This window comes from Macadamia integrifolia, chromosome 6 (genome assembly GCF_013358625.1).
Source record: "Macadamia integrifolia cultivar HAES 741 chromosome 6, SCU_Mint_v3, whole genome shotgun sequence".
In the NCBI taxonomy this organism is placed as follows: domain Eukaryota; kingdom Viridiplantae; phylum Streptophyta; class Magnoliopsida; order Proteales; family Proteaceae; genus Macadamia; species Macadamia integrifolia.
The window spans coordinates 28562205-28576152 of NC_056562.1; the positions used below are offsets into that span (position 1 = coordinate 28562205).

Sequence of the window (13948 nt, forward strand, 5' to 3'; positions counted from 1 at the left end):
TGTTATGAAAGGACGGATGGTATTGTAGGATGCCACACAACGAGGTTTGCAGATACCAAAATCGTCTGGAACTGATCCTTAAAACCCTAAAATCGGTACTTCAGATCTGAACTCAAGCGAACAGGTCCCAATAACCTTAGGGGGTGTTTGGTTCGGTAAATCTTTGGGATGACATTCTTTAGAATGATAATTCTTAATTTTTGGAGTTGTTTGATTCCACTATGATGACCCTCATAAGTGAGCATCTTACTTCCCATGAATGACCATATTACAAAGGATGTGTTCAAAATCTGAGTTCACCTCAACACTTAAACTCAGATTTGAGCAACCTTTTTACCACCTAGTATAAAAGGAGAAAGCGGAAAGACGTTCTCTACGGAAGCCAATATCTCAACCCGCGAGAAACATGCACTAGCCTTAAGGCAACCAAACGATTTTTCAAAAAGAAACATAATTTAGAAGAATGTCTATCAAAAGATTGACATTCATATCCGATACATACACCATTTGATTTACCGAACCAAACACCCCCTTAGAGTCAGTATGATTTTGTTTCTTGAAACATGTTTTTCTATTTTTCTGTGTTTAGAAATGGAAAAACACCTTAAAACCGTTTGATTTTTTTATTTCGTTTTACCTATTTTTTGAAATATAAATTAAAATTTATGTCTATTTCTATTCCTAAAAACAAGAATAGAGAAACAACTATAAGTTATTTTTTTGTTTATTGAAACAAGTGGGAAGGAAAAAATTAGGCAAAACCCGATGCATATCTCGACCTTCCCCAAACCCATTGAAAATCCTTGCTATTGCTGGTCATCCTGTTACCTTGAAGCTGCCGCTCACACACACGATTGCTGGTCTTGAAAGCTCATCGTTCGAAAGGGATTCCTCCATTTGAAGCTCATCTCCAAAACATCATCTCCTCCCTTCTCCCTTGAAGCGGCTCCATCATCTTGCATCAAGAAAATCGTCTTGAAGCGGCTCCATCGTTTTAGAGTTTCAGAACCTGCAAGTTATCTGCCAAAACGAGTTCTCTGATTTCTCCTTTTGGTGAAAAACATCTCCTTTAAGATTGCGATTTTGGCTTAAAGAGTCCGTGATTTTGCCTTTTCTATTGAGTTTGTCATTGTGCGACTCAATGTTATTGTCTTTGGGTGATCATAATACTCTGTTTTGGGTTGGTAGGTTATAGGTGTTTGGGGCGATGGGTAAGGAGAAAGCTTTTTGTCTCAGGTGGGTCTATAAACTTCGATTGATATATTCTTTGTTTTGGGCCTGTGGAAGTGTTGAACTGTTCTTCATTTGCAAAGGTGGGGTTGACTTGTATTTTGAAGGATATTGGGAATCTTTCATATGATGGGTTTCTGTCTACCTGCTTCTTTTGATTCCAGATTGTAGTTTAGGGGTTTCAGACCTTCAAGGAGTTATTTGTAATCTAAACTGCAAATGGTTTCAGCAAGATCTTTTTTTTTTCGATAGGTAATTTGTATGTATTAAGGAAAAAGAAAGGTTGAGAGGTCCCTAAATCAACCAGAACAAATCCTGTTACACAGTTCATCTAATGTAGAAAGAAAAACTTTAACAATTAGGAAAATATGCTAGGAAAGAGTTTAGTAGCCCAATCACGGGAGTGAAGAAAGTACGGGGCACTTTTCATGCAATGATTCTTTCGCAGAAAGCTTCTCACTACTGGATGGGTCAGGTTTCTAAAGACTTCAGGGCCACCATTCTCATTTGACTCTAATGCTTCCTCTGAAAAATCCAAATGTGTACCCTCTATATTATCATCTTGATGGGTCACCTCCTCACTGTGGTTTAACTCAACTTAATCTATCACCTCCTCACTATGATTCAACTCTGTCTCTTCTTCTGAAGAAATAATGGAATCTACATGATTCTCATCTCCCTTGAAATAAGTCGCATCTGCTATAGATTTGGGAGTCAAATCTTGAATCAACCTACCATTATCCTCTCCATCTGCCATATCAACATTGTATTTTTTAGGAATATTCTCTATCAGATTTTTTATGAAGGCAAAACCATGGTCAAATGATTAGTATAAGAGATTCCCTTGGCTGAGTCACCCCCCTTTTGCTTAATAAAGTATATTGATTTTGTCGCCTTATCATCCAGCCGACCTTCAATGTCAAGAGAATCCTGGATAAGATTCAAGTTGGAAATAATATCTCATCCCTTAGTGTGTTCCATGACATCAAACACTTATTCATTAGATTTTGAGTTCTTACTAACCTTGTCCTCCAAATTCAAATCTTGCGCTTCATCCCCTAATTTTTCTTCATCAAACTCCTTATTTTTCTCCAAAGAGGAAATCAACGTATCTTGATGAGGAAATTCCTTCTCTTTTGAAAATCTCCCCATAATTCCCTATTATTTAAGCCATTAATATATGGAATAATTGCCAACTCACCTTCCTCTAAATCCTCCTCCCTATTTGCTAGCGAGATATCCTTATTGTACACCAAAATATTCTCCTCCTCAATCTCCAGCACATTTGAGTAAACCAAGTTGAAACCTGATCCACCTCAGCAAAATACTAACTTTTCAAAACTTCTTCCCCATAAATCTCATCCTCCTCATCCTCAGCCAATGACTCTTTTAAAATTGAAATTGGCACCTCTTCGGTCAACCCTTCAAGGAGAGAGAAAGCATTAACATGGGTAACTGATTCCTCTCTGTTTGGAATCTTTTTACCCATAAATCTGCCATTAATGAATCTTTCCTTATTTACTCCACTTTTTTCAAAATTCAAACTTGAATTTGAACTATGGACAATTGTTGGGTTGGATTCCTTGATCAGGTCATTACTCTTGTGCAAAGAAGTTCCACTGTTCTTAGTCGACAGTTTAGGTTCTCCACCATCTCCCTTCTTTCTCCAAACTGGTTTTGTTTTTCGATTTTGTTAAACCATCGGAGCTCTACCACAATGTTCTACAGAATGGCCAAAAACATTGTAGACATTGCATCTAGGAGGCTTCCAATCATATCTAATCTCTTGATTAAAAATGTGACCTTCTTCATCCTTAATAGCTACAACAAAAGGTAGTTCTTTAGAAGCATTAACTTCAACACACAACCTTGCTAAAGATAATCTCTCCAATGCGTTGGTCCTCACATCTGAAGAAATTGGACACCCAATAACACTCCCAATAGCACTTAATGCCTCTGAAGATCATAATTGAAAGGGAAGATTGGATAAAGTAATCCACACTAGGATAGAGGTTAAAGTTATCTGCCCCAACGATACCTCTTAGCTCTAAGAGTGAAGAACAAGAGGAGGCTTATGCTAAACATACCACGGACCTCCTTCCAAGACTTTAACTTGTCCTCTTACAAGTTAAACTTGAAGATGAACACACCACTTTCAAGCAAATTTATCTCAACATTGCCTGAAATCTTGAGAATAAACTCCTTAGTGTAATGAAAAGGTGGTCTCTTCCCTATGAAATTCTCTACAAGGGCATTTTTTTCATCTTCTAATCTATCCTCTAACAGCTTCAGCAGGACAATTAGCAACCTTTTGATCACCTACCATGATTGGATCAATGAACTTGAGTTAAAAATCCTCCTTATTCTTCCATACATTCGGCGAGAATAAAGAAGCAAAAGGAATTCCATTGATAGCAGCCATCTTTCCCATAGATAGCTCCCCATTCTCCTAGCAGGAATCTCTGAAATCATGGACAGAAGAAACTCCTTCCTTCTCACCACCAGTAGCCACACCTCCTTGCGCCACATAGTGCTCACTAGAATCTTCTCTAGAAGGCTGCAAAGCCGACATGGATGGAGAAGAAAGACTGTGATACCCTACTTTCTAAACCTGATCTAATTACCTATATTGACTTGGTTTGATCATGTAGGGGCTGAACCGGAACGAACTGACGTAAGAACCATATGGAACATGGCACCAAGAGTGACCTTGAACTCAGGTTGGCCAAACAAGACCGAGCAGGTATCAAGTGTAATATGTGCACCCAAGCCTTACATTTGCACTCACCACGAGGCCATGTACAAGAAGTAAAGGTACGTGTTAGTAATTTTGGGTGCCTATGCAATTTAATTATAAGTATGAGTTTATCCCCATTGAAGTCCAGGTGGAACACTAGCCATGGGCTTACTAGAATGGTATATCCATCTAAGATATACTCACCTGAAATATACCCACCTGAGTTATACTCACCTAAGATATACCCACCTGAGATAGACTCACCTGAGGTATATCCGCCTGAGAATGCCCACCTGAGATGTACCCACCTATGACTAGAAGATATTTTGGGGGGCCTAAGTATAAAAGATGAGACATTTATTATCTTTTCCCTCATTAATAATAGTTGGTCGGTGGGAGAGTAAAGAAGAGAGAGAAATAAAGAAGAAAGGAAAAAGGAAGAAGAAGAAGAATGAAGAAAGGAAATCGACTGTAGAGCTTCACCGGAGTTGGGTCTTGGTATTTTGAGCCTGAATTAATGATCAACTCGTCGGGATCTTCGATTTGAGGTAGGTATTGTACATATTCCAAGGATTCTTAGGAAAACTCCTTTCTTAAACTCTGTTTTTTATTTTTAGGAAATAACTCACTTGGATCTTGCTAATCCTACTTGGATAATCAAATTTAAGGTCTAATGGAAGGTGTGTACAATGATTTTGAAGTATCTGGAAGGAGTGTTGGTGATGATCTAGAGTGTGTGAAGTTCTTGAGTTAAAGAAGTGAAATTTGGGGTTTCATTGGTGTTCTTGAGAAAGAGGTAATCTTTTTTTTTCTTTTGATTTGATCTTTGTTCTAGGTTGAGGATACATAATTGGACCTTAGATGAATGATTTGAGTCACCGCATCGACTCCAAATAAGTTTTCCAAGGTGAAAAGAAGATGGGGAAGATGATGGAAGAATTTTGTTTAAAGACTGGGGGGTGTTCCAGACCCACCTGTCTTTGGGTCTCTGGCCCACCTGAGTCCTCATAACTCAATTTCTAAGCTCTAGTGTAACCGACGGACATGAAATCGGTGGGCTCCAAGGCCCGCCTGTCTTTGACTCATACCCACCTGTCTTTTCAGAATAGGTCCAAATTTGATGGATAACCCCTATTTATGATTCTAAATCCGATTTTAGTATTCAAACATGATGATTATGACCCCAAAATAGTGAAATGATAAATTATTATGTTTAATATAGGTTACACTCATTATACACGTACCCACACATCGAATCTCTTGCGTGCTGGGTACAAACACCGCTGTGATTTAATTTCATAATGTTATGCATCACTTAACATGTATTAGTTTAGCCATGTCATCATGTCACTTATGTGTAGACTAGACATCATGTATGCCATATCATGCATTGTATGTGTATTTACATAACATGCTATTCTTTGCTTTATGATGAATATTCTTTATGTCTTGATGTATGTGATGGAAGAATTTCATATGGACATGATATGCATGCTAAATTAGATGCCCTAAATGACTTGAAAATGAGTGCATGGTGGCTCGCGCAATGGAATATGATGCCATCATGTAATCATACTATGCTCATATAGAAGCATGCGACTAAGATTTATATACATTTTGTGCTACAACCCTTTCCAACAGGGGTTTACATGTTGGGTTACTATTGGGGAAAAGCATCAGGTTACGATTGTTGAACTCGTGCAGCGATTAGAAGTACGCACGCCTGATCGCTAGAATAGTCAGTAATCCCGATGGTATATTCAGAGGGCCGATCATACTGCTTTTATTTCAGGTGGAGTCACCCATTTACTTTCTGTCATTTAAATTTATCGAGAGTCGGCTTGAATTTTAAATTCTGGTACTGACGGTGGACCTTCTCCGACAACCCTATGGGCATATCGCGGGATGGGATCCGTGGTTCATACCCGGGGCATATGCACACTATGGTTGTGAGTAGAACATAGCCTATGACCTAGTAATATTGTTAGGTGAATAAGGTTAAAATGAATTACATACATATATATGCATTTGTATTATGACTGCTTGTGTGGTTTTCTCTTGTGTGGTTTTTCTTTCCACTTACTGGGCTTGAGTTCATCCCATGTGCACAACTTTTTTTAAGTGATTTTACATGTTATCCTCCTGAAGATCAGGAGCCGGGCCCCACTATGGAGTTTCCCTCTGGGGATTTGTGGGTCCTTGATGAGTTCAAGCACGGTGTTGATTGCACGTGCGAGGATTGTGCTGCATGACAACAGTGACTCCAAAGTGATTATTTTTTATTCTTTTGATATACTCCCTTTTTATGACTTAATGTTTTAATTATTATATTTTTTTATATATATCATGCCTTCGGGCCCAAATGTATGTAACTGTTATAACTCAATTTGGGTATTATGTATTTGAGAAATAATTACAGATATTATTATGAATAGGTCTTCCGCTGAAAATACAGGTCTTATCTTAGTTTAGTAGATGTATGTTGTATTGTAGTTACTGCATTGTTGATCCTGACAGGTTTGTGGGTTAACCGGAGTTAACTCAGTCACCAACTTGATTCTGTACGAGCAGGGTGTGACAAAGACCAATAGCCAAAACTATTGGCCATGCATCCCCTAGGAGTACATAGCTCTTTCACTTTCTCTAAGCTCTGCTGGTCCTAAAAAATTATACCAAAATTTTAAATTTTGGTTTCAACAAGATCTTATTGGACTTGATAATTGAATTTTAAAAATGAAATTTTGTACTATAAGCCTGGATATGAAAACTAGCTATCATAAATATCCAATCCTTGTCATCGTCTTTAACTCCTTAAGGTCATCTTGCAGGAGTTCATGCTGGGTCCTTATGTCTGTAATGGCTGCATATGAAGCACCCTCAGTTTATGCAATTGCAACAATGTTTTGGAATTTGCAGAAGATACCATATTTGAATCACACAACTTGTGTCACGATTCCTTTATATCTAATTTATAGTCAAGGCAGTGAAACTTGTAGACAAGTTGGTTTGGGCATAGTTTTCTATCTTTGATTTATGAATTTTTGGCTGGAACCCTTGAAAGAGATCGATGGTATTAAAACTTTTTCGGGGCCTTGTGTGGTTATTAAACACCAATTTCTGCTGAACACATTTTCGGAAACAAAAAAGTCAAACACTTTTTTGAACTCCAAAAACTGTTTCTTAGCACAAAAATGGAGAAAATTGTTTCTATTGTTTTTAGGCACAGAAACAATAGAAACAAAATCAAATGGCCCTTTAGAATTGGCCTCTCCGAAACAGTTGGAATGATGATTGGTCGATCGTTGTACCCTTTTTTTTTTAATGCTTCGAGCCTTGCAAGTGGCCCGGAGCCACGACAGTAGCCAGGCAGCCAACCAAGGTTTATTAAATCGGTGAATCGGATCATGGAAATCGGTTGATTAGCTTTCCGTCGTTTTGAAGCAGAATATTCAGACCCAGATTTTGCTGAGTCAGTGGATTTTCAGATCAAAGACAAATTCAATGGTTCTTGGGGACCCATTCTAACCGATTCTATTCCGGTCTATATTTCTTTTTTAATTTTTTTTAGTAAGATTCCTTCCCTAAGGCTGTGTTTTGTAGCCAAGAGAAGAGAAGAAAAGAAAAGAAAAGAAAAGAAAAGAAAAGAAAAGAAAAAAGTACAATTTCCTTGTGTTAATTATTTTTCTTTGCACTTGGTATGTCTTCACCTAAGAGAAGATTCCCTTTTTCAAATTCAAAATTCATCTCGGGAATTGTGAAATTTTTTCTTGCTCCCCACTAAATTTTCTTGCAAAAAACACAAGAAAACATGAGAAAATATGAAAACATAATAAGACAAAAAATGAATGATTACACAATGATTTCTTATATGTCTATCTCTCTCTTAAAATTCAAAAAAAAAAAATTTCTTTTCTTCTCTTGGTAACCAAAAACATACATACTCTTTTTATTTTTTCACCATTTCTTCACTTTTCTTTTCTTCTCTTGGCTACCAAACATAGCTTAATATGAATCCATGGGCTTTGGGTTTTAATGATGAGACTCAAAAAGGAAATTTTAAATATGGGATCACATTAATTTTCTCAAAAAGCCATCCCCTCTCCCACTCACACTCACCCTCGCCCTCGCCCTCGCCCTCGCCCTCGCCCTCACCCTTTATTTACTATTCAAGTCCTTGGTGCTAATTTCAGAGAATGTATATTCTCTCATGTTTCTAGGGGAGCTAATGTGTGGCTCACTCCCTAGGAGTGATTATCCTCTGCAGTGAGTGCAGCTGAATTGTGAGCATCGGATGGTCGAGACCATCCGGGCACTTGCCACAAAGTTGTCTCAGCTATCAGATGTTCACCGCACGACCGTACTCACTGTAGAAGATAGTTTTTCCACTCCCTAGTCGGGAAGGCCACGTCTTTAATTTGTGAGGCATGTTGATCACCTATCATTCTGTGGTTCCTTGATCTGTATAAGCAGGAAGCTTCATGCTCCTCATGTCATGTTTAGCAGTAAGATTTTTACTCATTAAAAAAAAAAAAAAACCACATGATGGGTCACAATTCCAAAAGTCTCATAAGAACGTCAAATCCATGACTTTTGAATGGCTCGAAACGACTATTAATACAATGCAATTTTTATGGTGAAAACAATTGTCTTTAAAAATGAAAGTACCACTATCAGTTGGTAACAAGGATTTAAGAAGCCATGAAATCAATTCCCTGTTCAACCAATCAGGGGGTTAAGGGTTAATTACAATATATTTCTCTCCAGAAAAAAACGTTACCTAGTTGCATATTCCTATGTCAAAACACAGCCGCATGGAAAGACCGCCATGCAGCCATGCCCATTGTGGTTGATGCCTTTGTATTTTTTCTCATTGGTTCACATGTTAATGCAATAACCACATGATCAGATATAACAACCCTTTTGTATTCATAGCATTCCCCTTAGTCATGACGTTCAGTAAACCATTTAGTAAAAAGATTGTAATCTTACTGTGTGAATCATGATTCATGAGTAATTCGCGAGTCATGACTCAAGGCTTGTCCTCAATTATCCAATGGTCAAAGGTCTATCATTTTTTTTTTTTTCCTTTTTTAAACAATCAATCCTTACATTCTGGTTCTCTAGCAAAAATAAAAAATAAAAAATAAAAAATCAGTAACAAATATGTCTGCTACCATCTGGCAATTTGCTTGGTCCATAGATGTATTAATCACCGCTCGCTTGTCATATGTAGACACCCAAATGGTTTGCATTAATTAAGAAAAAAATAAATAAATGATTGAAAATTTTGACAATTTTATTTAAGACAAGACATTTCTACCTAGTCCTGTAAATCCTGCACCTGTGTGAGGGTTTAATGAGAATGTGCATAGGGGTATTACACATGGATGAGATTTTTTTACTTCATGAAAAGCAAGGTAAGACGATAATTTACATGCTTTTATGTCTGAATGTAGGAGCCACACCACCAAGTAGCATTCTTTCTCCTTTATTAATAATTCATATGTTCATGATTAAAGGCTTCATGGTAGACCCATATTAAAAAATATAGATAGAATCTTTTGATTATTCAAAAGGCATCAACAAAGATTCCAATAGATTAGTGAATGGTTCGCTGTCGGGCCAAGCTCAATTATGAAAATGGTTTGTTATGGTGTTTGGTTGCAATTCGACAACCGTTGGATAGAGATTGGTAATTGATTGGTGATAGCATGCTTAACCTAATTAAGCATATTTAGTCCAATTATAATCCATTTAAGGCTAATTAGTCATTTAACCAAATTATAATAAGTATCTGTCATAATTTATAATAAAAATAGTACAATGAGCATGATTATGAACCAATAATTGATTAACTAGATAGAGCATCTCCATGCTCTAGTTTACAAGGTCCAATTAATTAAACAATACAAGACCTTAAATTGATAAAAACCAATAAAATCCGATCGATTGCCACCTCCACACCCAGTACCAAAAAATATCAGGCGTTCCAAATCCTATCGCATTAGCAGGCGGGTCGGGATCTGTTTAATTTTGTTGGTGAGTGTTGACAACCCTACCCGCAACACAGAAAACACAACACTCTTCCTGTAAGAGATGAGAGAAGCAAAGACGCAACGTCAATGACAAAAATCCCGCAAAAGTAAACATTACGCACTTCTTTCTGTTTTTTTCTGCGTAAAGACGTTGCAAACTTCAGGCAAGTGAAGAATGCGTGAAGAAAGACGCATTGGATAATCAAAAATTCACGCGCCACAAGATAGAGTGCTCAACCCAACGGACGGACAAGATCGAATGCGATGGTCCCACTTACAGTGTCACGTTACAGGACAAGATCCGTAACACGCACTTTTAAGGCGCGTGTCCGTTACAGTCCCCAATCCCCAACTCTAAACCGTCATGGTAGAGAAGACGTATTTTATACGCGAAAGCAGTTAAATTAAAGTGGTCTCCCTCTCTTCCACACATCCGTTTCAGCTTTTCGGCTCTGCTGTCCCTGTTCAATGGATTTTTCTTCTGTGTCTTCGCTGCTGCATTCTTCGCTGAATCGTTTCAGAGGTTCGGCGAATTCATTCCTATCTCAGTATGAACCTCTCTGTCTGTTAATCACTCCTCCCCTGGCTGTTTTCGTTGCATGGATTCTTCAGTCAGTCCTCCTTTCGGTTCAAGAAAAAGGACTAAAAGCTGCTCTTCTGGGGCTTTTCATGAACTCCATCAAGTAAGATATTCCTATTATATCAATTCAGAAAATCTTTCGTTTCTATTTTGCATTCCAAGTAGTCTTAATGAGTTAATTTAACACATCCTTCTTCATTTCTGTTTTGCTTTCGAAGTAGTCGTTCTAGTTTGATGCATCATCTATGCTCTTGTTCATAGCTTTCTTCTTTGGACTTACGTTTCGAATGAAACACAGGTTGGTTCCTGGCGTGAACAAGTACATCGAAGCTGAGAAACGGAAGGTTAGTCGTTTATCTGCGTTGTTTTTTTTTTTTTTTTTTTTTTTTTTTTTTTTTTTTTTTTTTTTGTATTTGTATTTGTCGTCTTTTGGTTGCAATGACTGTTTAAATTAATCCAAAAAATGACAGGAATAATACTATAACTGATTGCTAAAATGATAAAATTAATATCAGAAAACGTTAGGGGAAAGACGACTTTTAGTTAGAAAAGAGAAAGCTCGTGTGTTTCACGCGGTAGTTGTTTGAAATTCATTTTCCTGAGGAATGCTGGAATGTGGCGCGTATTGGACTCCTTGTGTTTGGGCAGGAAACGGTTCTTGCAAGCTCGCTTTGTTTTTTAATGTTAGTGGAAACATGTGCTGCAAAACCCAAAGGCCCTAACTAGCCTCTCTATTTGGTTGATGACATATGCGAACTCATCCACTGCTTTTTAGGTTTGTGATGGGTTCTTTAGTGAGCTTTAGCAGTGCATATTGATGGTGATATTCATTGATTGATGTGTATGGTGGCCATCTGATGTACATATGATGCCGAAATTCATCAATCATCAGAATTGATGGGTCCACTCTGAAAATCTCTCGGAACAAAGCACAGCCAAATCCGATGATTCTACTATAGTACTCTTCTTGTATATGCTGGAAGTTAACAATAAGCTTGGGAAACCAAAGGGTGCATTTGGATAGCGTTCCACTTGATTTTAACCTAAGCGTATTCTTTTTCTGGTTTTTACATAATTAGTAAGCATTTTATTCACTAACACTTCAATTATTATATATTATATACTCTCCCTACCATCTCCGGATTCTCCTTTTCTTGTATCTGACCTAACTCATATTTAAACTTCTTAATGGATTATCAGGGGTGCCTGATTGCAATGGCCTATCATTGTGTTGTTGCATCCTCAAAGCTAGTACCCATCATGTTGAACCAATGGCGTCCATTCTTTTGTATAGTTCTATGTAAGGTTAAGCCTGTCATTGGGTGTTCAGACCCAGAAGTCTAAGCCAAAGAAAGCAAACAATTGCTAATCTTTATTTTAAGGTGACACACATTACTGGTGTATATGAATTCTACGCTTAATAAAGAGTTCCGGTCAACAGGTCACACTTGTACCTAGCATGCTGTATGCATACATCTACTCAGTCTTCATTGAACTGAACTTATCCCAAGTTGGGCTGGTAGTCTCCCGAGAGGAACGGCTGTTCGTATGAGAGAAATTGGGTGCTTGATTTATAGGTTTGGAAGTGTTGCCCATAGTGGAAAGTTCTCTGTCATTTTTTTGATATGAGTAGTAATATCTATTTCTTAGTCGGGCCTAAAGTCTTCATGGAGATGGTATGTTTTATTTTGCAAAAGGTGGCAATATGGTATGGGTGGGTTATTATGTTTATTTTGGCAAAAGGTAGCAATGCCCTCTCAGTATGTATCATGATTCAGCCAACTATCTTCTACATCTTCCTCCTTTACACTGGAAAATTGTTGATTTGCCGAGTGAGGTTTATTGACTACCCGGTCATTATGCCTCAACTCTGTCCTCTCTCAAGACCAAGCATATTAACTATCTGAATGTCCTCAACTTTTTTCCGACTTGGTTTGGTCCATTTCATCCAAATAATGGACCAACATGGGTGCCGCCTAGGCATTACTTTCCTTGAGAAGGTATGTGCTTGATAATATTGTCCTTGTCCTGTTTGTCTGAATTTTGGATTGTTGATCTCTCATGTCATTGTGTTTAAATATTGACAATTTCAGTGTAATTTTCAAGTTGATACAAAACTAGGCTCTTGGCACTTTATTAGTTCTGCCTTTCCTTCAGTTCATTTTTCAATATGCATGGAACCTTTTATTTTAAATTTATACCTGTCTTTTGTTTGATTCAGGTTGTGGAGAAGTTACAATCTAGTGGTACATCTAAAAGAGAGGGCTGGCTGACAGAGCTGCCTATGTCTGGACTTGGAACAGGAGTCATAAAGAAGATGAAACATGAGAAAGGGTTTGACGTGGATTGGCAAGGCAAATGCTCTGGTACAGTGTATGTCTTCTTCTTCTTCCCTATTTTCTTCTAAATGAATATATATCTATATAACACTTATTGAGGGAGCTACAAAAGCCAGGGGCAGGCCTAAAATGACCCTAGGAGAAGTGGTGAGGAAGACTCTTAGGAATGGTAACAAGTATGACTTTGAATAGAGTTGATTGGTGAAAGTGTAATCGGGATAAGGCTGAATTAAGTTGAGTTGTATCCACATAACATCGGAGACATCTGACAATACCCTTTTTTATGTATTAAGACTAACCCTTTAGATTATTGTTGTCTTTATATATTTTTTCTTGTGGTGCAGATACATTGGCGGAAAGGAGTCTGAGAGGCACTTTTCTTTGATAAATGAGGCATATTCAATGTTAGTGAGAGATAGTACTATTAATTGTTCATATTTTATATATTCAGAAGTTCCTATTGCATTTAGAATTATTGAATTTGTCACTTACATCTTGTGCTGGTAAACATATAGAAGAGTCCACATAATTCTATCATTGGGTGGTGAAAGGATCTGGTTTGATATGTGTGTTTTGAATAGAATTGTGGTCAAATGTCTAACATTTGCATGCATTTGGGTTTTTGTGGTTCTGGGATTAATGTTTCCATAGCCCAAATGGCAGTATGGATGAAGAGTACAAAAAGAGAAATGATCTGGTGTTGTAATGATCTGGTCCATGCCCTTGATGTTGCTGCTGTGTTCTGTTTTGTTTTTCTCCAGCATGATGAGGGATGCAGGGGAATATTAAAAAGTGGGGAGGCGGGTTGGTACCACTTGGCTTGTGGATCTCTCTGGGACCTCCAGTAGAGGTTTCAACATCCCTAGGCCTTGATTGTTCTTTGTTTGGTTATTCAAATGGGTTCTCTATTTTCTTTGGTTTTCTTAGACTAATTTAGGTAACTTTTTTTTTTATACTTTTTTTTGAAGTTCAAACAGGGATAGATCATTCTTTGGTTGTGTACTTGTGTTGACACTTCTTTCATTTC

At 37.6% G+C, this 13948-nt stretch overlaps 1 protein-coding gene across 1 annotated transcript in view; it reads left to right on the top strand.

Annotated features, from left to right (window-relative positions):
* Positions 1-10412: 10412 nt before the first annotated feature.
* The window catches only part of LOC122082637 (sphingosine-1-phosphate lyase), a 14306-nt gene continuing 10770 nt past the window's right edge, over positions 10413-13948 (top strand). Inside the window, exons 1-4 of the mRNA XM_042650328.1 lie at positions 10413-10685; positions 10881-10926; positions 12804-12955; positions 13266-13325. Coding sequence (XP_042506262.1) covers positions 10471-10685; positions 10881-10926; positions 12804-12955; positions 13266-13325 — 473 coding nt within the window. The 5' untranslated portion in view covers positions 10413-10470. The remainder of the gene's footprint in view (positions 10686-10880; positions 10927-12803; positions 12956-13265; positions 13326-13948) is intronic.